Genomic DNA, 26291 nt, shown 5'->3' with positions numbered 1-26291 from the left:
TATAATGTTAGACACAGAGCAGGTCATTGTAAAAAAGACCCTTTCTTTATGATTGTCTGACCACCATAACAGCAGCTAGAGGCAGAACTGGGCGGTACAGCCTAAACAAGCAGTGCACATCAGTGTTTGGCAGATGACCACGCATTTAGCACTGGTTTCTTTACTATTGTTTGGGACTAGGAATTACAGTTCTGTAATTGGTGTTAATGCATCACTTTACCGCAAGCAAAAGCCTTTGTATCCTCCGTTTAAAGTCCACCAAAAGGATGAAATGAAGTTTTATTATTTACACTCACCAGTCACCAGCAGCTCAAACCCACTTGTTTTTGTCTCATAATAAACAAGATCACTGCTCATCAGTAAGTGCCAGCATTCTGTCAGTCAAATTTCACTGCAAACCATCCAACAGTCATTAATGCATTTCCCTCAAATGTCAAAATCGTAGTAGTGGTTGTCAATAAAAAGGCAGAGGATGAGCATTCATCTTCTGGGGATCATGAATGTTATGGAACTATATTTGTGCCACAATCCTGAGCGCGCAGTGTGAAATTTTGAGCACAGAAAAAAACTTAAACTGAGCATACAAAAATCTATTCTGCACTCAAAAGATGTATTTTTATGTTTGCAACACCGGTTTTGTCATTTGCTCTCACGCAGATCTCTGCTCTACATGCTCACTACGTCTTTCTCGCTCTCGCTCAACATCTACACTCTGTACGCGCTCAACTCTGCCTTCACGCTCGCTCAACTTATGTATTTGTACACGTGTCTTGCCTCGTGCAGCTTTGGTTTCAACAACTGAAGAATGGTGCATCTGATTCCATTTTTGGGACAATGCTGATGCTTTTTGCTGGTCTAACAAGGTGTGCCGGGGTCGTGGTGTCGCCCTCTGGCTCTTCCAGCTAACAGTCGCCAACTGGAATGTTAACAAGTAAGCACTATCCAACAGGGGAAGTTACCGCTGAGACAAATTACTAAGACATTAGGATGCTTGAATTGCTGAGCTAGCCTAGTATGCCTGGCCTGTGTTTTTTTCACTCCCCGCTAACAGGTTTATGACACTTTAAATTGGGCCCCAATCCTGCAGCACATCTGGACCTTGTTATAGTGGAGCCAAATCAAAGGACGCATGCAAACATTTGATACATCATCCCTTCAGGCCAAGCATCATAAGAATGAGTGGCTAAGTTTTAAGTTTGCCCCCAGTTGGCTATTTTGTGTTTTTATATGAAACCTTTTCAGTTGTGCTCACTTCCTTTTCATGATGAGTCAGGAGATCAGTGGTTTACAGACAGAGATCTGTATGTTGAGCTGTTTAGAGAAAAATAACATATGGATGGCTACATGTCTGAACAGGATGAGAGGCTCTCATTATACATACACACACACATGCACACATACACACACACACACATATTGCCTAAAGCTGACAAAGCTGAACAGAGTTCTTTGAAGGTCTTGGCCAAAGACCATAACATAAACACCATACTGGGATATACAATTCCGATGGGCGTCTTTAGAAAGCATCAGCACGCCTCACCCCTCAAGCCTGACTATAACATGAAGGCATTCTCATCCCAGCTTCATATTGCGTTTGTGAGATATATTGTGAAGAAAATAAGAGGTTCGATCAAAAAGTTCAGAGGCTATTCCTGTTGTGCACGAACAGAAGGCAGTCGTGCGAGCAGTAATTCTCCTGAGTCAGGATTCTATGCGATGGTTCCACAATCCTGACTCGCGACCATCAGGAACTGTGTTGCACATGTTTTGGTGATCACTTGCTGGTGAACATTTGCAATTTCACCATGGACATGCAGACGTAGCATTGTGTCAATATCTGTGATGATTCTGTTACAGGATTAGAATGAGTCAGCCGTCATGTTGAGGATCATCACTGGTGATGAGAATCGCGACCACAATCCAGAGACCAAGGAAGAACCTGTTGTCTCCAAGATGTGTTCTAGGTGCATCACATCAAGTGTGCATCAGCATTTTATTCAAGATCCAAATGACCCTGGAGGGAACTCAGCGCCGAGTTCCATTGTAAAGTCCCGGACCTGAACTGCGACAGAAAACGATGGAAAATTTTTTTGGCTGTACCAACAACTGCAACATGTTGCAGATGATTCTTGATACGCTAATAGACTTGTAGGGAGTGTTCCAAGTGTGGCAGGAGCAGTGGGAGTGCTTTATCACTGCACAAGAGGGATACTTAAAAGTTCATCTAGGTATAGTTTATGCTTCTTAAATACACAGATTCAGAACTTCTTCAATACATTTCCTAAACAATCTAAAAATTACACCAAAGAGATGGCTTTGTCCTGGAATTTAACCCTATTTGAGAGAGCTGTGATGAAGAAACATCCATCTATCCATTATCTATACACTGCTTATTCCTCATTAGGGGTGTGGTGGTGGTGGTGGCTAACCCAGCCGACTTAGGGTGAAGGCAGGAGCCACCTTGGACAGGTCACCAGTCCATCACAGGGCTACATATACAGACAAAAAGCACACTCACATTCACACCGACGGACAATTTAGAATCACCAATTAACTGCAGCATGTTTTTGGACTGGACTGCACAGTGTCTCGGTGAATAGCACTTTCGCCTTGCAGCTAGAAGATCCCCTGTTTGCATTCCAGCCTGGGCCTAGGATCTTTCTCCATGGAGTTTCCATGTTCTCCCTGTGCATGCATGGGTTTTCTCTGGCTATTGCAACTTCCTCGACAGTCCAAAAACATGCTGAGGTTAATTGATTATCGGGGATCTCCTAGCTGCAAGGCGACAGTGCTAACCACCAAGCCACTGTGCAGCCCATGAAGAAACATCTCAAATCCTAACTATTAGGCTACAGCATCAGCTGATGTCATTGATATGAATATTCATTTCTCAGATCTTTATATTTAATCCCTGTCCCCATGCTGATATTTTTTGTAAAGTCCATTAATGCATATGATTTTTTGCTATTGATTTTTACATGATGATGAGCTTTTAGAACATTCGGTTATACTTATTTTTTGTAGCGCCACCTGCTTCTTATTCTGTTCAGAAACAAAAAGTGTTGTCTGCAAGCCACAAACAGCAGCATGTGCACTGAAAAAAATGAGGCAGACTGAAACAGTAGACCAGAGCTCCGTTTTGAAGGGAAACCTTTTGATGCATTTCTTGTTCATATAGCAGGCTGCTGCGCTTTTTTTTTTTTTTTGTTCAAAGTGCTAAAAAGCACAAACAGAGCTTAACTGGCAGGAAAAAAACAGTTAGATGGCCTATTAAAACAGAGATTCAGATCCAATGAAGCAATAAACATGGAGTTGATTAGACCTGGTTTTGTCATCCCATCTGTGCTTGATTAGAGGAAGGCAGACTATGACAAATGGGTCATATATTGTAATCCCTAGAGAGAGACTTCCAAGCATGCAAGTGTGCCTCATAAACAGCACTGGGCCACTGTACTGGGGATACTTTGCATGGCACGATCGGGTATCAAAAAGTGTTTGCGTTCTAGTCAGCAGTTTTATTAAGAATCCAGTCTCATCTGTCCTGGTGTGACAGTCCAATGAGATTGGGAGATATGCAGTTGGAGTCAATCACGCCTGCTCTCAGGGCAACAAATACCAACTTTTTATTGCCTTATGAAATACAACTTGATGTGGGTCTACCATGAGCTGGCAGGCAGAGCTGATGTGGGCTGGCAAGATTTTTTAATGTAACTGTGAATTAAGTTTCCCAGGGAAGGCTGTAAAGTGCAACTCAAATAGCACCTGCATCTACACTATTAAAAAAGGATTTTCTATTAATTAGACGCAACAAAAATGCATATTAGTGCTAACACACTAACCACTTAACTGCATTTCAGCTTTGCTATTATGCTTGTCTTCTTATTTGTCATGTCAAATAAACATGTAAATTCATATTTTGAGAGACATTTTATTTGATATAACAAAAACGGGTCAAAACCAGTTCAGATTCTAAGAACGTGGCAGTTTGCTTGTGCACAGAAGGGACCGCTAAACATAAAATGAATGCAATAATCTCTTTTCTAATGGGGAGCTAAGAAAGAAAAAGACAGGAATGAAATTCCAGGCATTCTTATGTCTGTGCTACTAATGTAATCTATTAAAGTATATAATGTACTGCACTTTGCATTGCACAGTTTCAGCTTAGGTACCTCAGAGGCAGCTTATTTACAATATTTTTTAAAAAGTATTTCTTTAGAACAGACATTTTTAAGTATGACCATTCACATGCATGAATTTAGAAAAACATGCAAGCCATAAACTAAGTTTATTAGCCTGAGTGGAGAACAAGAGACCTCCTGGCTCCTCCTGCTCATGTTCCAGTGTTGGCATGTTGGAATGAGGTCGTTTCAAGTAAAACAGGACCATGTGAACCTCAGAGGCGGAGGCAAGGGGGTCGGTCATTGATCCTCACTTTCACCATGTCAGTCTTACCACATGGGTGACTTATGATTTGTTAAAATGTACGATACATATTCTCCAGTGGTGCCTATGGATGTAGGTGCACAACAATGTTTGCAATTAAGTTTGAAGACTGCAACAGCGTTTAAAGTTTGTTCTAGGGGTAACTGTGAAACTTCATAAAAACAATACTGGATGCCAAATTTGATAATAGTGATTACAAATCAACGAACCATAAATAATCATTAACAAGTCTTTGACCACAGGTAATAGGCAGTAAGGAATAGTACATTAAAAAACAAAACAAAACAATGGTTTCACAAAAGTACTGATGAAACCAGCACTTGCAGTGGATGCATTTACTCTGACAGTGAAGTCAAGTTGACCCCCCTCAAAACATTAATCAAAATAGGCCATGACATAGACTTTTGCAAAAATAATCGTCTTTTCTGTTTCAATTGACCTGATGGGAAAGTGATGTCTAATCAAACACCAAAGGATTTTTCTAGCCTATGATTTAAATCATGAAACTCCATGGTTTCCTACCCCAGTAATCATTCAATAAATATATGCAGCCAGGAACTGTAGTACCAAGCTAGCAAGACATATGTGAGGAGTCATGATCTGCCTCGTGTAACTGGATCGTCCCATCAATTCCTGCCGCCTGCTACATATTTAGGTCACGCGATTCGGTATCTGCACATAACATACACATTCATAACACACACCTGTGCTCACCATAAGAATTTTTTTTCACAGATTTCACCCGTCTGAAATGATACAACAACTGAGGAGCCTTGGTGGAGTACTGCGTTCTCTGAGTGCTTTTCTTGTTATTTTGTTAAGTTTTCCTTTTAATATATCATTGATATTATTTTCCAAGTTTCACATCTTTCATATCTGTCAATTTCAATTTTACAGTCTCAGTGCCAGGATGAAATAACGCAGTAGAGTGTAAACAAACACATGTAACATCAACAGTGAGCTGAACAGTAATCAGCAGGTACTGTTGATGCATTAGCAGCACATCAGTCTCAGACAACTGAAAATTCCTAGTTGGTTAGAAAATGACTGGTTAAAAGTTCAAACAGACAAATTGAAAGTCACAAAACATAGCAAAAACCTACTCATAATGTACCACACAATCCTTTGACAAAATGATCTATGCTGCAGTTATCACTTCAGTGCAACCAAATCTGTGCCAGTGCAGGCAGCTATAGCAACACAACACCCAGTTGAAACTAACGGCAGTGTGACGGATGCTTCATGGCTAATTTAGTGTTTTAGAGGTTCAACACTGGATGTATTCTGCCAACTCATGGAACATAGTTATTTTAAAAGAAACCACAAGAAACAAGCACTGGCCACTTCAGTGAATAAACCACACATAAGATATAAAACTGTTTCCGTCACTGGTTTAAGTCATTTACAGGGTTAGGCAAAGGGCACAAGAGGGTCTAGTAAAGCAAGAACTTCAATGACGTTATATTTTTTAACTGAGACTTCCTTGTAGCAAAGTGTTGCATCTCTGATTTGATTATTTCTCCAGAACCCCCCAGTTTTCCCTTCAATAGGAAAAATATGCGATGCTCTGTTTGTAAAATGTGTATTACATAACAGTGATATGTAAGAGTGACATCAAACTATTGTTTCATTGTAACCATGTTATTCTGGGAAAAGGCCATTTTATATTTGTTATGGCTCCCACAGTGAAGCTTCAGAGAGAACTGTCTGTGCCTGAAATCTCTAGCACAGTCAGATCAGTTGCAAAGCCCAGCTAATCTGTACCTCACCACCACAACATGAACACAAATAAACTGAGGCATATTTTATCACACAGGTTAAGAATATTTCATTACACTTCATGTGAGCCCAAAACCGCTGCTTGGGTGTCGTGTTAACTCCACAGAACATCTGTGCAGTTGGGTTTTGGTGTGGTCACGCCTACTGGGTGGCCCGCCGTGGAAGCACTTAGAATACTGAATCAGCAGCAATCATCATGTTCATCAGCCTGAGTGTGGCTGAATTTATGCTGTACTCTGTCCCATCACCACACAGCACTTTCAAGCTTCATCACCCAGTAGAGCCAATAAAACCACACAGTGTGGACCCAGCCAATCATGCAGCCAAGCTCAGCTTAACTTGTGGGGAAAGACGCTGACCGCAGAAGATGGTATCTAACTGCTGTTTCAGGCCACCCTAGTTTTACTGTGGCCCATATCAAGATTAGTAGAAGAGTTATATAAAGCGTTATTGATTGCCCACAGGAGAGAAAAAGAATACTTTCACATTCAATGCTAGTGCAATCTGGCAAGGATCAGATTTTTTCAGTCATTGTCAAAAGACAGTTGTTGCTCCTTAGTGACTGTTTAAAAGTTTTAAAAGAACTATATACATCAGAAACAAAAGAAATGTCTTCCTGTGCCATATCCAGAAAAAGGACAGAAGGTTAGACTGGACTGACACCATATCCACACTGTTACGATTCAATGTACACCACAGCATAGAGTTCTGTACATTCGAGCATGTAGAGTACCAGCTTATGCATGGTTCCTAGAGTTTCCAAAAACAGAATGGGAGGTTGAGCCTTCAGCTATCAGGCTCTTCATCCCAGTCAGTCCAGGCAGATGACCACCAACCCTGAATCTGGTTCTCCCAGCGGTTTCTTCCTGTAAAAGGGGAGTTGTTTTCTCCCACTGTCTCAGACGAGTTTACTCAAAGACAGTTGCTTGGATTTGTTGTGTTTCCATCAATAATACAATACTGTAATGTCTTCACTTTGCCATGTAAAGTGGCTTGAGATGACTTGTGTTGTGAAATTGTGCTATGCACAGCAAAGAAGTAAAGTCTAACAATATCTGGGTCGGCTGAAAATAAAAATGGCTGCCATGACACAATATCAGACCAGATAGTGAAAGGATGGATGGACAATTAAGTTTATTATTAATTTAAGCTCATGAAAATTTGAAAATATTTTACACTTGACTTAACGGCCAGAATGGTCCTTTCCAGAAACAGTTTCCTCAGCAGGGTAGTCCACAGACTTCACTGTTAACAGTCTTTCGAAGTACAGTGGTGCAACTCAGTAAAGATCAAACCCTCAGATCCAAAAATCTGCATGTTGTTCATCATTTGTTATCTAAATCAGTCCATCAACTTGAAATCAGTGGCACTGTATGGAATTTTTGTTCAGTTTTTCCCACAGAATTCATTCCAATGGGATTGAAGATAGAATTATACTTTCAGGTACACTACCATTCAAAAGTTTGGGGTCAACCAGACAATTTCATGTTTTCCATGAAAACTCACACTTTTATTCATGTGCTAACATAACTGCACAAGGGTTTTCTAACTATCAATTAGCCTTTCAACATGATTAGCTAACACAATGTAGCATTAGAACACAGGAGTGATGGTTGCTGGAAATGTTCCTCTGTACCTCTATGTAGGTATTCCACTGAAAATCAGCCGTTTCCAGCTAAACAAGTCAATTAAACATTAGCAATGTCTATTCTGTATTTCTGATTCATTTAATGCTCTCTTCATTGAAAAAAAATGCTTTTCTTTCAAAAATAAGGGCATTTCTATGTGACTCCAAACATTTGAGCGGTAATATGTAAAGATTTCTGAATGTTTTAAAGGGTTTTCTCTGAAAGTTTAAGCTCCAGCCATTCACCTGCACTGCATTAATAAGACAGACATCTCAAAACTTGAAGTGGTCTGACTTTTATAAGTGAGAAAATCCGATTTTAAGTAATGTAGGTGAACGAACAGTGAACTTTTATACTGAACCACTGAACAGTGTGCAGTCAGTCCTGCAAACATAAAAGCTGCAGTAAGTAGGCCCAGGCAGCCTGAGGTTCTGATAGTTTCCTTTGCAGCAGATGTACAGATGTGGATATACAAACACATGCCTGACTTGAAACGGTCATTTAAAACACTTGAGAGCTGAGTAAATGGAAAAACTGTAAATGGCTGGCTTCTTTGCGTAACATTCAGACATTTTTCAGCATCTCCAAAAGTACAAGTATTAAAGCATAAACAAGAAAAACACTAAGCAGCGTGCTGGTCTGAGGCCAATGTAAGCACAGTCAAAGAGACAAAAGCAGCACAGCCGGGTGAGACTTGGATAGGGAGCAACGTTGTGACTCACAGCAAGACAAAGAAAAATACACATTTTTCATTTGAGCTTTTCTGCTCTTTTTCAAAGACAGGAAGCAGTGAGGTTGGTGTTGGCAGTGTTTGGAGCCAAAGGAGTTATAACACCGATGCTGAGATATGTACAGAACTTCTTCACCCAGCCCGTCTCAGACTTCTGACAGAAAATGGAGTCTGACACTTCCAATATTGTGAGTGTTATTCTTGTGACTGAGCCTAAACCTGCTGTGAACGTGGAGCTTGACAAACATCCATTATGTGAGAGACGACACCCTATCAGATGACAGCTGGTTTCAGGCGTGTCGTTAAAACTGACCAACGTATCCCTTGAGGACAAGTAGCACAGAGTGGTGTGAAGAAGTTTGATGAGGTGGTTTGGCCAATTTCAGTCAAAACGACTATGTCTATAAAAAACGCTCACTGACAGAAGCTCCACTGCAATTCCAGAAACGTCATGTTTTATATCTGAGATCCTTCTTCACTGTGTTAAGTGTAACTCCTTCTCTCATGTCTGCATAGCAATGTCTGCACTGTATGTATCTAATGCACGGCTGCTAGAAAAGATGGGAGTCAAGGCAGCTGGAATGCATTTTGATCTCCAAGCCTGATAACAAATGGAGCCTTCATTGTCACTTCATTGACACATTTCTCATATTGTCCAATCCTGTATGGACACATCCAATCTCTGATCCAAAGAGTCCATGTTAACAATGTGGTACTCTTATTATTTGCATACATATATGCTTAGCACTGCATCACTGCTGTTTCTTGCAAATGTTAATTCAACACTCTAATGCTATCTCCCAAAAATTACATTTTTTAAATAACTAAATTGCATTCTTACTTAGGATTTAAGGAAAATATATTTTCTGCCAGATCATGTCTTAATGTGGCGTACTACAAATACATCTCAAATCAATATATTTTTGCTATTTAATACTCCGCCAAGGAACGCTGCGGAGTTATGTGGTTTGTCTGACTGTCTGTCTGTCTGTTAGCAACATTACCCAAAAACGGATTAACAGATTTACATGAAATTTTCAGGGAAGGTCAGAAATGACACAAGGACCACCTCATTAGATTGTGGCAGTGATGCAACTTCTAGTCTGGATCTACGGATTTACTAATCATTTCTGTATCATTGCGAGATAGCGGCATGGTATCACTGTAAATTGGACTACAAGTGAACACTATGTCAGCAGCCTGCTGACGATCACATGATTGTGATCCTACTACAAATCCACTGCTGCGGACTTATCAGAACTTATCCATCAGAAATGATACAAAGAACAACTGATTAAATTGTAGGAGTGTTTCTGAGTCCCATCAATTCCCACTGCCTGCTACATATTTAGGTCACGTGATTCGGTATCCGTACATAATGTACACAAGCATAACACACGTCTGTGCAGCACAAGGTCATTTTGTTAGTAATCTATATTAAATCTTTGTTGCTGTGATTTCTGGTCATCAATAACTCATAAACAAATGCTGCATTTCTAACAAAAAAATGCTGCATTTCTGACAATGCCATATGGGGGAATGAACAGCCTTGGTGGAGGACTGCGCTCTGTGAGTGCTTTTCTGGTTTTATCATGCTGTCCTTCCTGTTGAACAAACCAGTCATATATAAGATGAGGCGGGACTTGTCATCCTACAGTTTTTCCTTCATTTTCTGGGTTACCAATCATGTTGTGAAAGAGTCATATTTCAACCCAAACTGTGCTATTTTCCTAAAACTGACCAAGTGGATTTTGTGCCAAAATTTAACCAAGCTCAAATCATGTAGTAATGGCAGTGAAACTGCCAATCAAACCATTATATTTTGCTAAACCTAATCATATAATTTTGGTAGCTAAACCCAACCAAGCAGTGGGTCAAAACCAAAAGGAAACAATGAGCTAAAACAAAACTTGAGTGTCAGAATAATGGTCCCTCATGGGCTGTGAATTCCCTCCTTGGTGAAAATCCTGACCCTGACTTCTGCCTCCATCCTCCCTTCCAACTCCTTATGCAGACTTTGTGGCTCCTTCAAACTGAAAATGCTTCCTATTATGTCACAGTCTTCTGTGCTGTATAACACAGTTATGTCAGATTTTTTTTTTTAAATAAAAACTAAAGTTGGATATCTTTGATTGTTTTTTGTTTTTTTAATGGGAGCCAACATATAAAATGTTTTTCCAACTGTCAGATATTTCACTATTTAAAATTTGTATTGGTTTCCACACTTATATCTGCACTATCACACTAACACAGCCTGCAATTCAGTCCAGTTCAATCAAAAAGTCCATGAATTTCTGTCACATAAACTGGCTGCAGCTCGGTCACTAATGCCACAATCACTGTGCAAATGAGCACAGAAATAATCTGTAAAGTGTAAGCAGTGTACTTTGGGCAAGTTTTTAAATGAGACATGTCAAATAAAATAATTTTCATTAAACAGCATGATTTTAAGCTTAGATTTAGTTGTTTTTTGACAAAAACAGCAAGACATGAGTAGTTCAAGGACCATAAGAAGGGTGAACATCTAATGACTCTTTCTGTTTATGCAGTTTCTGGCCTTGATAAATGGTGTATTTTTTTTTTAATGACATGACTTTCAAATCTACAGGGTGTCTCTAAAGTCTGGCCACATAGGAAATCTCATTACCTCTATTTTTTTTTTTTTTTTTGCCTCCACAGATAAAATATGACTTTGTTGAAAGAAGAAAGAGTTGAGCCAGTACGTCTCAGTGGACATGAAGGATGGACATATCAAAAGATAGTAGATGAATTTAATACAAATCATCCAAGGAGGATTCCACTTGGCTTTTCCACAATGGCGAAGGTGGTTAAAAAGTTTCCTGTCATGGACAAACCCCATCCTATAAGACCAAATGTATCAGCCGAAACTAAAGAACTGGTCATGGCTGAAATTCACGCTAGCCTCAAAAATCACTTACCTAATCCCAATCCTATCTTTCAATATCTCCATCCTTCATGTCCATCTAGAAGTACCACTTCAACTCTTTCTTCTTCCGACATATTTAATTTGTGGAGGCAAAAAAATACAGTTAATGAGATTTCGATGTGTCCAGACCTTAGGGACACTGTGTACAGTGGGTTTTGTGTTTCAAAATGTTTAACACATGATATTTTATGGTTAGTCAGTCCTGTGTTCAGCAGCATGGACAATTATGTGTCAGGTGAAGACATGATGACTTGCAAAAAATTTCCACTGTGTGAACACATGCCATTCCCGTCAAGGAAGACGTGCTGCAGGCAACAGACATTATTAGCCTTGTTCTTATCACTGTCTGCGTTTGAGCCATTTACACCTGCATTAAGTCAAGACTTAATCTTGAGACTCTGGAGTGAAGGGGTCTGTTCAGTTGACCTGCAGCTGACCTACACCAGCCCCCCTCCAAAGCCCTGAGCAGAAATCCCTGTGGCATGTTTTACGCTGGCCCCCACCAGGATGCAGCAATTTCTGCCCTGTCTGGGATCTTTTCCCGCCTGCCTGTCATTGGTCCATCCAGGATTGACCCACCATCCTGGGACCAGTCACAGACTGCTCCTGCAGACTTTGTAGGTCTAGAATCAAATCAACTACGAGTCAATCCAGCAGTGTTTTGTATTCTATATCTGTCATTCTTGCTCCTTTTGATACCCTGTTGTTAACTTTTTCTCCTTCTCTGTAGTTCTTTAATGTTTTTGTTCCACTCTCCTCTTTATTGAAAACACGAGCAAGTAATCTTTCATTAGGACAACAGCACACAAATGGCATGCATGCATGCCCTGGAGGGGGTTGTAAGTAACAGGCAGGCATTCTGAAAACATTCTTTTCTGGTAATAAAGTCCCTGTAAATTAAAACCACTTGCTGTTCTGCTCCCAAAAATAAGTCAGGCAAGGAATGCGACCCCTCAGCTCAAAATAAAACCTCTGACAAATGTTTCCCTCTTGAATCAAACAAAAATAAAAGCAGATTACCAAAAGCAAAAACAATGACTGGGCACTGACAGATGAAAATATAATAAAAGAAGCTGTTGCATAAAGACGTGTGTGTGTGTGTGTGTGTGTGTGTGTGTGTGTGTGTGTGTGTGTGTGTGTGTGTGTGTGTGTGTATATATATATTTATGTATGTATGTATGTATGTATGTATGTATACAACTTTTTTTGTGAAATCATGTCCTCTTGAGGTTAGAGTTTTCCCTTTTTCCATCCCCCTCTTCGCTGTCTCTCCTTGGCACATTGCTGACACAGCACAGCCCAGACCTGGACCCTGAAGGCCCATGCTGCATACTCCACCTCTCCCTCTTTCTGAGTATATAAGTTTGCACTGAATAAACTTCCAGTATGGACACAGGAAGCTGCTCAGCAATTTCTCAGGTTTGGACACACTCTCAGTGGGATAATAGACCTCTTGTGGAAAGCGGATGTCAAAATGAGTCAAGGACCTTATTCCTCTACTCACTGAAGACATCCTACCACATACTTGTCTGCCAAAGCACGAGGATGTGTGCTAGACTAGTTAAAGGACAAGTTCAACATTTTGGAGAGTGCCCCTTTTTGGTGAGAGATGAGAAGGTTGATACCACTTTCACAACATTTTGAGTTGCAGCAGGAGGTGGTTCGCTTACAACAAAATATCTCCTTTTGCCATCTAAAGCTCATTAATTGACAGGTTTAATCTTGTTTGTTTAATGGGTGCACAAACAGAGCAGCACAATGATACATCTGTACCAGCATACATGTTGTCTGATACAATATGCAAATATGGAAACTTTCTGACAGGACATAATGCATGAAAAAGATGCTTGGGTTATTACTCCGCCAAGGAATGTGGCGGAGTTATGTGACGATCGTGGTACATTTCTCTGTCTGTGTGTAACATTACTCAAAAACGAAAAAACGAATTTGGATGAAATTTTCAGGGAAAGTCAGAAATGACACAAGGACCAACCGATTAGATTTTGGGAGTGATGGGGCTGACAGTCTGGATCCACGGATTTGTTAAAGATTTCTGTATCATTGGGAGATAGTGTCATGGTGTCACTGTAACAATGATAACAAGGGTGATGATTGAAATCATACAATGACTGAGTGGCCTTGGCAGAGTACTGCGCTCTCTGAGTGCTTTTCTTGTTTTAGATATGCTGTCATTACATTGCTTGTTCAGTAGAGCAGCAACTGCATTGTTCACAATAAATCTGCAGCACATGCAGCAGAGTGCATATCACAGCTGAGCAGCAGGCATGAGATCAAATCCTGTTTTCATGGTTAGTTGCTAAGTAGTTCGTAAAATGTGCTGATAAAAAGTTAGTGAAATAAACAATGACACTATTTTTTTTCCTTTTACTCCTAAAATCTGTGTCAGCATCAGCTCCATAAAACCTGCCTCAGCTATTTTTACATGAATCTCAATCAGGTATAGTGACTTCCTACTGATCAAGTCACCACATTAAAGTGCTGGAAGGATTGATAAAGTGTCCAGGCTGGATGTTTCCCTCGGCTTCCAACCTTTATGCTAAGCTAGGCTAATTGCCTCCTAGCTCCAGGTCCACACTTTATACACAGACATTAGCGTAGTATTAATGGTTTCACCTAACTCGCAGTACACATGTACGTAAGTGTATTTCCGAAAATGAATCATTAAACAGAAAAACAACACTTGTTGAAGCTTAGATAAGCGACATCATGGGTCAATTAATGGCTTGGCGAGTCTGAAAAGGATGTATGTCATATGCTAACTGTATGTCTTGGAGGTTTTTGGAGCAACAGGTAAGACAGTGCTTCCACCACCATTCTCCCATGTCTCAGGTAAGTTCCTGAGACATGGCGAACCTTTGTCAAGGAGCTTCTGATACATTATATTATGTATTTTCAGCAGTTTCTGTATGAGTTTTGATTTGTTCCAAATCTAAAGACAGCAGATATTTGATATTCAAAGATGTCTTTTTGGGTAGAATGTTCATTTAATCTTTATCTGTTCCCATATAGCTGCTTGGTAACCAGAGGTCAAACAGCTGCATAAAAAGCCCAGATGTTCTGAATAAATAACGTGAGGTTACACACACACACACACGCACACACAAACACACACACACACACACACACACACACACACACACACACACACAATAAATGACAAGAATGATGGTTTGTTTTAAGCAGGTTAATCCAAACTGTCCTCTCCTTGTAATGAGATCTAAATCAACACACACATTCATGTGTAGTGCAGTAAGATGGTGCACATGTGTTGTGATTGTGGCGACACACAATGTAGATTCCTATTGCAGTCACACTGGTTGACATACAGCTGAGGAGTGCGTGGATGACACACACACACACGTATAGTAAAACACTTCTTAAACCAGACGACCAAAAGTGTTGTAACTTGATCTCTGTCCTGGGACAGAAGCAGCAGAAAGCGATGAGGAGACTCTAATATATCACACTGCAGCTAGAGTTCTTCACAGCTTTGCTGTCAATAAGAGAAAAATATCGATGTAGGCAGCCATTAATGGTGTCAAAGTAACAATTATTCTAACTGTATTTATATACCATGTTCATAGTACTGCTTTGGCACACAATGGCAAAGCAGGATACACAGAAGTCAAGTCCATAGTCAACATTAAGTCAAGTGACTGTTATTTATACACCACCTTTTAAACTACAGCTGTTGAGCCAAAGTGCTTTCCAGTTGAGAATAAGACTGGCGTTATGAATTTACCCAACAAGTTTAAATATTAAGACCCAACAGTATTACTCAAGATCCATATTTACCCAACTAAATTAAATATTTAGGTTAAAACCCTACAAAATGAATAATCATGTAAATGAATCTGATTAATTAACATACATGACATATTACCTGACTTATTTAGATAAACAATTAAGTTAATGCCTTACAAAATTATGACTGGAAAACCCAACAAATCCATCCAGATCCCCTAACAGTAGTACACTGGTGACATTGGAGAGAAACGACTTCCCTTTAACGGGTAGAAACTTCCAGCAGAACCAGCCTCACAGAGGGCAGCCATCTGCCTCAGTAGGGACGAGGGTCAGCAGGGGACAGCAGAGACAAACAGACAATTGCCGTAGTTTAGGTGCAGGGGGATTTGAATATAAGAAACATGTGAGAGTATTTTGGTGTATAAAAAAACAAAATAAAAGACATTTGGTGCTGTCTGAAATAGACTGAAATAGTTTACACCTGGTAGTAATGTGCCTTTTGGGTGATTCGATCACAAGTGGACACAAGGTCTGAGTATAGCTGTAACCACGACACAGTGAGATCTGATCGCTCTGGACCAGATTCAGAAGTGGTCTGCGCCTGACGTCCTGTGTCAGCAGAAGTACACCACTGTTCAAAAGTTTGGGATCACCCACACAATTTCTTGTTTTCCATGAAAACTCACACTTTCATTCATGTGTTAACATATAACTGCACAAAGGTTTTCTAATCATCAATTAGCCTTTCAACACCATTAGCTAACACAATGTAGCATTAGAACACAGGAGTGATGGTTGCTGGAAATGTTCCTCTGTACCCCTATGGAGATATTCCATTAAAAATCAGCTGTTTCCGGCTAGAATAAAATTGACCAAGTGGATTTGGTGCCAAAATTTAACCAAGCTCAAAATATGTAGTTATGGCAATAAATGTGCCAACCAAACCATTATATTTTGCTAAACCTAACCAGATAATTTTGGTAGCTAAACCAATTAAACAGTAAGACAAAACCGAAAGCAAACATTGAGCTAAAACAAAACTTGAGTGTCAGAATAATGTTCCCTCATGGGCTGTGAATTCCCTCCTTGATGAAAATCCTGACCCTGACTTCTGCCTCCATCCTCCCTTCCAACTCCTTATGCAGACTTTGTGGCTCCTTCAAAATGAAAGTGCTTCCCATTATGTCACAGTCTACCGCTTGGGAAGAAAACATGTTTCTTTCAAAACTTCATTGAGAAAGCAGTTTACCTTTTGGAAGACAGTTGTTAACTCTTGTTTTTAGACTTAAGTGAATTTTGTAAGTCTTTCTCAATATGTGGTCATGCTTTTCTTTCTAAATTACGGACAAGTGACCCCAAACTTTTCAACAGTAGTGTACGTGCACATATGCACTTTCACATTAAAGTGCAATAACAAGAGACAAAATAGTGATCACAAGTGGTCACCCAAGATGCATTTGGAGACGCATTCTAACGTCAGGTGTGATCTCACGTACTGAGACTACACTTATGGTTTCATCTTCCATTACACATGTTAATACCATACATGAACAAGACCAAAAAAGATGGAAACAGAGTAAAACATAAGACCAAGGTCAAAACTAAGGATTCTTTTTACTGCTACTGAAATTCTTAGTCTGCCTTCAGCTAATCAAGTGTACTCTATGTTGCTGTAGAAAGTTCTATGGATTTTTAACAATCTATATTTATGCAACAGTAACAGTCAAAACTGAGCACACAAAAATATTACATGGCTGTAGAAATGTGATTATTGGCCATGTTTTAAAACAGTCACCCTTACTTAGAAAATTGTAAATTTAAGGCCAAGCACCCACATGGTTATGGCCATGCTGTTTAGCAGTTAAAAGAGTTTTCTCTGAGACAAAATCTGAGATATTGTGGTAATATCTACCTGAAGGCTTATGAACAATGATATTGAAAAGAAATTAGAATAGCTATGGGTGCTAACACCTGATAGTCTTTTGAGTCTACCATATAATATCTCAATTATTTTTAGGAGTACGTTTTGCATATTTTCAATGTGCTTCACACAGATGTGGAGTTACTAACATCTGGTCAGCGGGTTTCATTTTTATTGGCTGATGAGTGGGTAAGATTATGAACCTGTCTGGAAAATTTGGCCCTGAGAACCAAATACATATGGGGATAAAGGAAAAAGGAAATAAGCAGACCCATATGGAGACTGAATATTTGGTTTTAGACCAAGTTATTTTGTATAGTTTTGTGCTGGGTGGAACAAAAGTGCATTGATGTCGATAACGTTGCAAAGTCATCAGCTGGTCAGGAACACCCAGAATGCAGCGGTTTCCTCTCCTACTGTACCCCAATGTTGTTATAGCAGAGAAATAAAAATGAGCGCAGCAGCCAAAAATAAGTTTGTTTCTGGGAAATGAGGTGTGGCCTCAATTTAACCTTGAGGATTAAACCGTAGGTGGGTTACAGCCAAGGAAAATACTATAGTCTTCAGGCAATAATTTGGATTGACATCACTGATTTCTGAGGAATATGAAGCAGTGAAGGTGGTCACAGCTGGAAGTCAAGAAGTCACCTGATACTTACCAAACCTCTTATATCCAAAGGACTGCACCTCCTCCTCATCAGCGAAGTCGTCTGGAAGGAGAGAAATACATTAGTAACTGTGAACCTGATGTTTAAAGAGCTACAAAGTGGATCATAATGCAGTTATACAGAAAAAGCAAGCAGGCATTTATCTCACATTACTACATAATTCTATAAATAATGAAAAGGCTCTTGCTAAAATTCCAGTTATGAACATCTTCACTGGTGGATTTTTGTAAACTCAGAAATCTTGATGAAGACTGTAAAAATGCTATTGAAAGCTCACTATTGCAATCAGTTTCAATTTGATTAGTCTTATATTGAGGATGTCCCTCTCTGTTCATCGATTAAACTCCTAAAAAGTCATCTCTGTGTATCAGACTTACATATTTAGAAGGTCTTTTTTCCATGAAAAGAATCCCTTCCCATCATATAATGCCTTAGATGTGACTCTACTCTCCAGAATGTGCAGATCTAGAAAGTCTCCACCTCTTTCTCTGCTCACTCGTCCCCTCTTGCTGCAGTTGGAGCACACTAGCTCACCCATGACTCTGCTCAAACACTGCAAAACTACTCTAGACTACACACTGGCAACTTGTAAGGCAGTTGTGTTGGAGTAATTCAGCTGCAGATGTCCAAACCAGTAAGTGATTCTGAGTAAGAGTAATGATAAAGAAAGTCCCACACTGCAAGCTGACAGGATTGGTTCCTTGTGTTTGTTACTCTGCCAAGGAACGCGGCGGAGTTACGTGACGATTGGCGTTGATTTGTCTGTCTGTCTGTCTGTCTGTCTGTCTGTCTGTTAGCAACATTACTCAAAAACTGATTAACAGATTTAGATGAACTTTTCAGGGAAGGTCAGAAATGACACAAGGACCACCTCATTAGATTTTGGCAGTGATGCGACTTATAGTCTGGATCCACGGATTTGTTGAAGATTTCTGTATCATTGTGAGATAGCGGCACAGCGGCACTGTAACTAACAGCAAGCGAACACTGCGTCAGCTGCCTGCTGATGATCACATGATTGTGATCCTGCTACAAATCAAACGCTGCAGACTTATCAGGACTTCTCTGTTGGAAATGATACAAGGAACAATTGGCCACATTTAGGTCACGCGATTTGATATTTGTACATAATGTACACATACATAATACATGTCTGTGCTCAGCACAAGGATATTTTGTTTGGGGGTACATCTATATTAAATGGCCACATTCTATGTTGCCGTGATTTCTGATCATCAATAACTAATAGACAAATGCTGCATTTCTTTAAAAAAAATGCTGCATTTCTGACAATGGGGGAATGAACAAGCTTGGCGGAGTACTGCGCTATCTGAGTGCTTTTCTAGTTACATATGATACTCTGAAAGTCTGAATCTATGTTTTTTTTCATCGGCAGACAAAGTGGAAACCTCATCCATGGTGCTGACTGCTTACTGCACTCATAATATGTCTTGCAGCATAAAAAAAATACCATATGAACATATTAGTAAGGTCAAAAATGTAATTTTGTCCAGAGGGGGTCTTTAAAACTTTGGCTATTTTCAAAGAATATGTGCCCAAAATCATAGAGGACTTGTTTAAAATTAGTATCTGCAGCCCACTGAATCTATTTACTGGCTATTCTTAGCAGCTTAAATTCAGGTTCAACTTATCTCACTCGGATTAGCTCATCTCTTTTACGTAAACTCCTTTTTTTCACACTGTTGGATTATGCCAGTGACCTCTGAGCAGACCCCACGATGGAGAGCAGAGTGAGTTAAGAGATGTCAAGAACAATCTAAACTGCTGTAAAAAATCTGAAACCCCATCTTTCTTGAGGAATTTGCCTTTCCCAATACCCCCAACAACCTTTTTTTTATGTTTATGTTTCCAAGCAACATGATTGTGTCCTATTACACCAGCAATGTTACTGCGGGTATGTTTGGCAGTTCAAGAGTCATTCCGGGAAATGGAGCTTCACATTTTACCCAAAGGGATGACTTGAAAATAGATCTGTGACTCAAACTCCATGTGATTTGGATTTTGGGATGTGTATTGCTGTAATAGGATGAGATACTTCAGATAGATTGCTCAACATTATAGTTAGGAATTATTGCTCAGCATTACGAGCAACAGATCACAGTGAAGACTGGTTTCATTATTTCCAGGTCAAGAGATATTGCACCATGTTGTGCTCTGGTTGAAAAGTGGATAGCTTTGGAAGTTTGAGCTACACAAGAACTGTTCTTTTTTCAACAGTATTTTAAGTGCATTTCCCAATACTGCAATGTTAGATCCTGCATTTCATCTAAACATTGCCACTGTTTGTAGTACACATGCAAAATAAATCTGCTGAATCTTTAATGTTGCTGTAATGTTAGTGTTTAATGAATTTATAACTGTGTCTCAGTGTTATTCTAACCTGTACACTGCAAATGTTGAGCATATGCTAGCGTTTGTCCTCTTTATTCACATTTACTAACAATACTCCTTAGCACACCTTTATTAAAATTGAATATAAATAGGAGAAAATACCCCTTTAATATCTCTGGTTGTACTAGCTATTTTGGGAAAAAGTTGAATGAGTTGACTGATACCACAACACACTACAACAAATTTTAAAGCATCAATATCTTGGGATATATCATGGTTTCAACAACAGTTTAATGTCTATGCCATAGAGTCATAAAGACAAGCATCGGTGACCTGGATGTGTAATCTGTTTTCTGATCATTCATTGGAGAATACTTTAGAAAGTGCATTTTGAGTAAACTTTCAAGGGTCATAATGTGAGTTTCTCTGTACTCAAGGAACTGAAACAATGACTATTTATCCGTTTTCTGGCACTGTAGAAAAGAAAAATGTTGGAAATTAAGATTACAGGTCGAGAGGAACAGAGTAGAATTTGACTCTCAAGCAATGAATACTACAAACATGAGCAATGTGATTTGTCCAAATTATTACATAAAACATGTGAGCACCAATGTTGTTTTTATACAGTACAAGATGAACCTACAGTCAGAATGTAGGTAAAATGAGATCTTTCATTTGCTATAATTTGGTTTGACCAACTACCTGTCCCACATTGTGATATGACCCTGGAAATTTCCCCCCACATCCATCCATCCATTATCTATACACTGCTTAGGGTGTATAGATAATGGATGGGTCACAGGAGGGCTGGAGTCTATCCCAGCTGACTTAGGGTGAAGGCAGGGGACACCCTGGACAGGTCACCAGTCTATCACAGGGCTACATATACAAACAGTCAGACTCACACCTATGGTCATTTCTCCTCATCAAATTTCTTTTGTTTAGACTCACCAATGAACCTCAGCATGTTTTTGGACTGTGGGAGGAAGCCGGAGTACTGAGAGAAAACCCACGCATGCACAAGGAGAACATGTAAACTCCATGCAGAAAGATCCCAGGAAGGCTGGGACGCAGACCGGGGATCTTCTTGCTACAAGGTGAAAGTGCTAACCGCCAAGCCACTGTGCAGCCCCTTACACAAAATGCACTTTCTAAAACACTGAGAAAAAAAAAGCACACTCATGGTACCAGTGCTCATTTCCACGACTCTGTGTCATAGGCATTAAACTGGTACATTTTTGTTACTGAAACTATGATATATCCAGTGATTTAGATGTTCAGATTTAGTTTCTGAAAATCATTTGGCTTCAGATTGTGAGACTTTGAGTGGATGTAAAATTTGTTTGGTTGCAGTTTTTAACTGAGCACAAATGTGTTTTTCATTACTGAGATTTTCATGTGTCTGTCTGTTATATGTTGTTTCTTTCATCAATACAAAAGCCAAAGTGTAAACAACAATTTGCTGTTTGTGGTCGGTTTTGTGCCTTGTTATTTTTTTTTGTCTAGGAACTTGGTGGTTCAGGTCAACATGTAACTGGAGCATAAAGTAATTACTTTCTGGTGTTTATGGATTTTTACATGATCTTTGCTCTTATGATGGTACATAACCTTCATTTGTAATTGTCATACATTCTTACTTATTGTGTTCATGCAATAACAATTCATGAACTAATTTCTCCTCATCAATTTTATTTTATTTTATTTTTTAGAAAACTGCAGATAATGTATTATAGCAAAGATTTTACCCATAGTGCTTCCACATGCATAGGTGTACATTTAAGGAAGGATGTTCCCCTCAATATTTAGAACACACACATTCACTCCCCATTCACAGAAAAGTTAAAAGAAACTTGAAAATCCACCATAATGTTTACTCATAGACACAACAAGAACTCTAACAGAGGCTTGTCTCTTGTTTTGAGCATATTAAACACAGAAATACATCACCATTCAAAAGTTTGGGAAAACTAATATAATATAATTGCACAAAGGTTTTCTAATCATCAATTAGTCTTTCAACACCATTAGCTAACACAATGTAGCATTAGAACACAGGAGTGATGGTTGCTGGAAATGTTCCTCTGTACCTCTATGGAGATATTCCATTAAAAACCAGCTGTTTCCAGCTAGAATAGTCATTTACCACATTAACAATGTGTCAGCTGTGCTTCTGATTCATTTAATATTATCTTCATCGAAAAACTGCTTTCCTTTCAAAAATAAGGACATTTCTAAGTGACCCCAAATCTTTGAATGGTAGCATATGCGTTATGTTCTCACTGTGCAGGAAGTGTGTAACATAAGAGGAAATCTTGTTGAAACACACACACTGTAAATCACTTTACATTCTTTCAGCATAGAAACGTCCATCCATCCATCCATTATCTATACACTGCTTCATCTTCTGTAGGGTCATGGGGGGCTGCAGTCTATTCCAGCTGAAGGCAGGGGACACCCTGGAGAAGTCAACAGTCCACAATAACATCCAGGGTTTATTATATGAGCAGAGACGCTCCCAAGTGGCAGCCTTCTCAAACAGACCACACGGTGGCAGGAGTGATGCGGTGTTTATTCAGGGACCATCTGACCTCTGGAGTGTGGTGATTGTAGGTGATAATGACAAGACTGAAGTCAAAAACATCACATCTCCGCATGGGAATCAAACTTAATAGAAACCTTATTTAAAATTCTGATCTGTCACCCAGTGACCGCTTTGATTTATACACTTTCCTCTGCTGTCTTTCATGCAGTGTGTCCAGAGCCAGTCTTTGGATTTAGTGTCCGGTTGAGCGCAGGAGCGCGCCAGTGCGCACCACAATAAAGCTTTTCATGTTCGCCTCCCAGCTCTGACTCAGTGTTTCCTTCACTACTTTTAATTTCTTTGAGCCAAGACAAACGTTTATTCCAACGCAAGTCCTCAAATGTAACTAGTTAACAGGCGGAAAGCAGTTTAAAAGAAGAAGTTTATTATTATTATTATTATTACTATTATTATTATTATTATTATTATTATTATTATTAAAGCGCAAAAAGAGACTGAAAACACAGTGTTTGGATAAATCCTGTTTCTGCCTCTGTTTGGAATAAGTCTCCCAGTGTAGGTTAGTGTTTGATGTGCAGCAGCGGACAGATGCAAAACAATCCCAAACAGAGAGCCTTAATTGAAACCAGATGTCAGACGCGAGTTGTAGCCCACGCATTCCTCCCGACCCAGACTGAGAGAAAGAGCGCAGAAAAGTGACAAAGAAAGAGCGAGAGGAATGTTGAATGTGCACAAAACACACCAAAACTGTCAACACTTGTCGCAAGTGCATGCGCTTCACGTATTTTCAGTATCTCGGATCTCATTTGCTTCTAATTGATCCTACCTTTCATTGTGCTTTACAGGACTGTGCCGTTGAGAAGCTCTTGTTTGAAGTCACATCCACAGCATCGCAGTGGCATTTGCCCCAAAGCTCCGGTTAAGCGCCACGACACCGTCAGTCTGCGGGTATCCCAGGGCTCTCAGTTTGTTGTGGGGTACAGATTAATAATAATACTTAAAGAAAAAAAAAAAGAACTCAGAGCTCCATCCGTAGCTCTGCACTCTGGGGACGCCCTCCTTCAGCGCAGGTAACTTTTAGTGCTGCAGCGAGACAGAGAAAAAAAAAAGGGAATGCACTTTTCTGAAGGCGGGGGATGAAAGTAGGAGTTACAAGAGCAAGAGGAGAAAAAACCGTATCATTATGTTATCTTCTTATTTATGTGGCTGTCTGGAGAGATGCTGAGCTGAGGCTGTATCCAGGTCCAGCTCAGCACTCTGCTGGTACGTGAGAGGAAGTGGTGAGTCTGTAGGGCTGAGTGGAGAAACCACGTGTTCCTCACATCTGTGCGCACCGTCTGCACCCCTGGCTGTTCACTGTGTGCACTCAGTGCTTTTACTTTTGCACACATTTACGCTAATAAGGAGTAGTGACACTAGACAGCACTGTTGAACTTGTTCAGCAAATCAACAGTCATACAGAGGAGCAGACTACAGCTGTTGGTGCAACATGTGGGTGGTGGGTCATTGTCTGGACATATTGTGATCAAGCATACCCTTTACAGCAGATACTGCACGTGTTTGGGGAGATTTTTTATTTACTAAACCCAAAACTTGTCATCTCATTGTACTTTGCAAGGCTGTAAGCATGGAGTCAACCTCATTTAAATGTATTTATTTTCTTACAGTATGTCTGATAGTGTCTTTTACTATCTTGCTTTGCTGTTTCCTTTTTTACCATTCTCTCGATCATTTATGATCGATTCATTTATTTTCCTGTCATGCACACAAGTGTGCCCAGCCCTTGTGGGTTTACAAGAAACCAACATACTGGCATTGCAACAATACATCCAAAACACACATTATTCTGCTGCTCAGTCCTCAAACAAAATATGTTGCCTTTTATCCCAGGCCTTGCAAAGAAATTCAGCCATGAAAAGGATCCCTTTCTAAAACATAACTCAAGTTTTTTCATGGTCGTCCAACCAAGAGAAATCCGCATAAACAGAGGACATCTTACTGAAAAGCACCTCCCTGATATCTTCGTATACAGGACAGTAAAACATAAAATCAACCTCATTCTCAACTTCACCTAAATTACACAGGAAACAAAGTCTGTCTTTTTCTGGAGTAGCTTTAAACCTTCCAGTCTCTAAAACTAATGGTAATGTTCCTATGCGTAACTGTGCACACATGGATCTCTGTGTTTTGCTTAAATTATACTTCACATAAGGTTTCATGCTGTATCTGTCCTTTGTAAGACAATAAATTCATAATTTTGATTTATACCAAATATCAACAGACAATTTTTCTCTAAACCTACAGAACATATACTGCCCGTCCAAAAAATCTGTTGTACACTCTAGTATTTCATTGGACCGCCTTTAGCTCTGAGAATGACACGCATTCACTGTGGCATCGTTTTGATAAGCTTCTGCAATGTCACTGCATTTATTTCTATCCAGAGTTGCATTAATTTTCTGCCAAGATCTCATATTGATGATGGGAGAGTCGGACCACTGCACAAAGTCTTCTCCAGAACATCCCAAAGATTCTCAGTGGGGCTGAGGTCTGGACTCTGTGGAGGTCAATCCATGTGTGAAAATGATGTCTCATGCTCCCTGATCTACTTATTCACAGTGTGAGCCCCATGAATCCTGGCATCGTCATCTTGGAACATGTCCATGCCATCAAGGAAGAAAAACTCCACTGATGGAAAGACCTGATCATTCAGTATATTCAGGTAGTCAGCTGACTTTACTCGTTGGAAACATAACATTGCTGAACCTAGACCTGACAAACTGCAACAACCCCAGATCATAACACTGCTCCCACAGGCTGGTAGGCACTAGTCATGATGAGTGCATCACTTCATCTGCCTCTCTTCTTACCCTGATGCCCCCATCACTTTGGAGCAGAGTAAATCTGGACTTATCAGACCACACGACCTTCTTCAACTGCTCCAGAGTCCAATCTTTATGCTCCCTAGCAAATTCTGATTAGCCTCACTGATCAGTGGTTTTCTTATAGGTAGATAGCTGTTTAGTCCCAATCCCTTGAGTTCCCTTCACATTGTGCATGTGGAAATGCTCTTACTTCACTGTTAAACACAGCTGTGAGTTCTACTGTTGATTTCACCTAACATTTAAGTGATCTCCTTTCACGATCATCCAAGAGTTTGTTCTGACCACATTTCTTCCTCGAAGATGATGGTTCACCACTATCCTTCCAGGTTTTGATAATGCATTGGATGGTTCATCTCCTTAGTTGTTTTCTTTGCTTGATGCAGGACAAAAAATTTGACCCTTTTGAAACAGAATAACATCAAGAATCAAGATTCAATCAAGAATCAAGAATCTTTATTGTCATTATGTTTTCACATAGCAAAATTTTGATTGGTCTCTCCCAGCTATATATAAACATCCTTAACATCCTTTCCACAACCACAGGATGTCTTCCGAAATGGTTGTTTAAGAAATGAGAAGCAACTCACTGCATCAGTTAATGATAAATAAGTTGTTGCAGCTGAAACAT

General features: G+C 39.7%; 1 protein-coding gene across 1 annotated transcript in view; it reads right to left on the bottom strand.

Moving 5' to 3' along the window:
* The window catches only part of colec12 (collectin sub-family member 12), a 41140-nt gene extending 17086 nt beyond the window's left edge, over positions 1 to 24054 (bottom strand). Inside the window, exons 1-2 of the mRNA XM_023265080.3 lie at positions 23605 to 24054; positions 17876 to 17926 (exon numbers count right to left, since the gene is read on the bottom strand). Coding sequence (XP_023120848.1) covers positions 17876 to 17926; positions 23605 to 23611 — 58 coding nt within the window. The 5' untranslated portion in view covers positions 23612 to 24054. The remainder of the gene's footprint in view (positions 1 to 17875; positions 17927 to 23604) is intronic.
* Positions 24055 to 26291: the final 2237 nt, after the last annotated feature.

This window comes from Amphiprion ocellaris, chromosome 10 (genome assembly GCF_022539595.1).
Source record: "Amphiprion ocellaris isolate individual 3 ecotype Okinawa chromosome 10, ASM2253959v1, whole genome shotgun sequence".
Lineage (NCBI taxonomy): Eukaryota > Metazoa > Chordata > Actinopteri > Pomacentridae > Amphiprion > Amphiprion ocellaris.
Note: the sequence above shows the minus strand (reverse complement) of the source record. Positions and strands in the feature narration are given on the sequence as shown.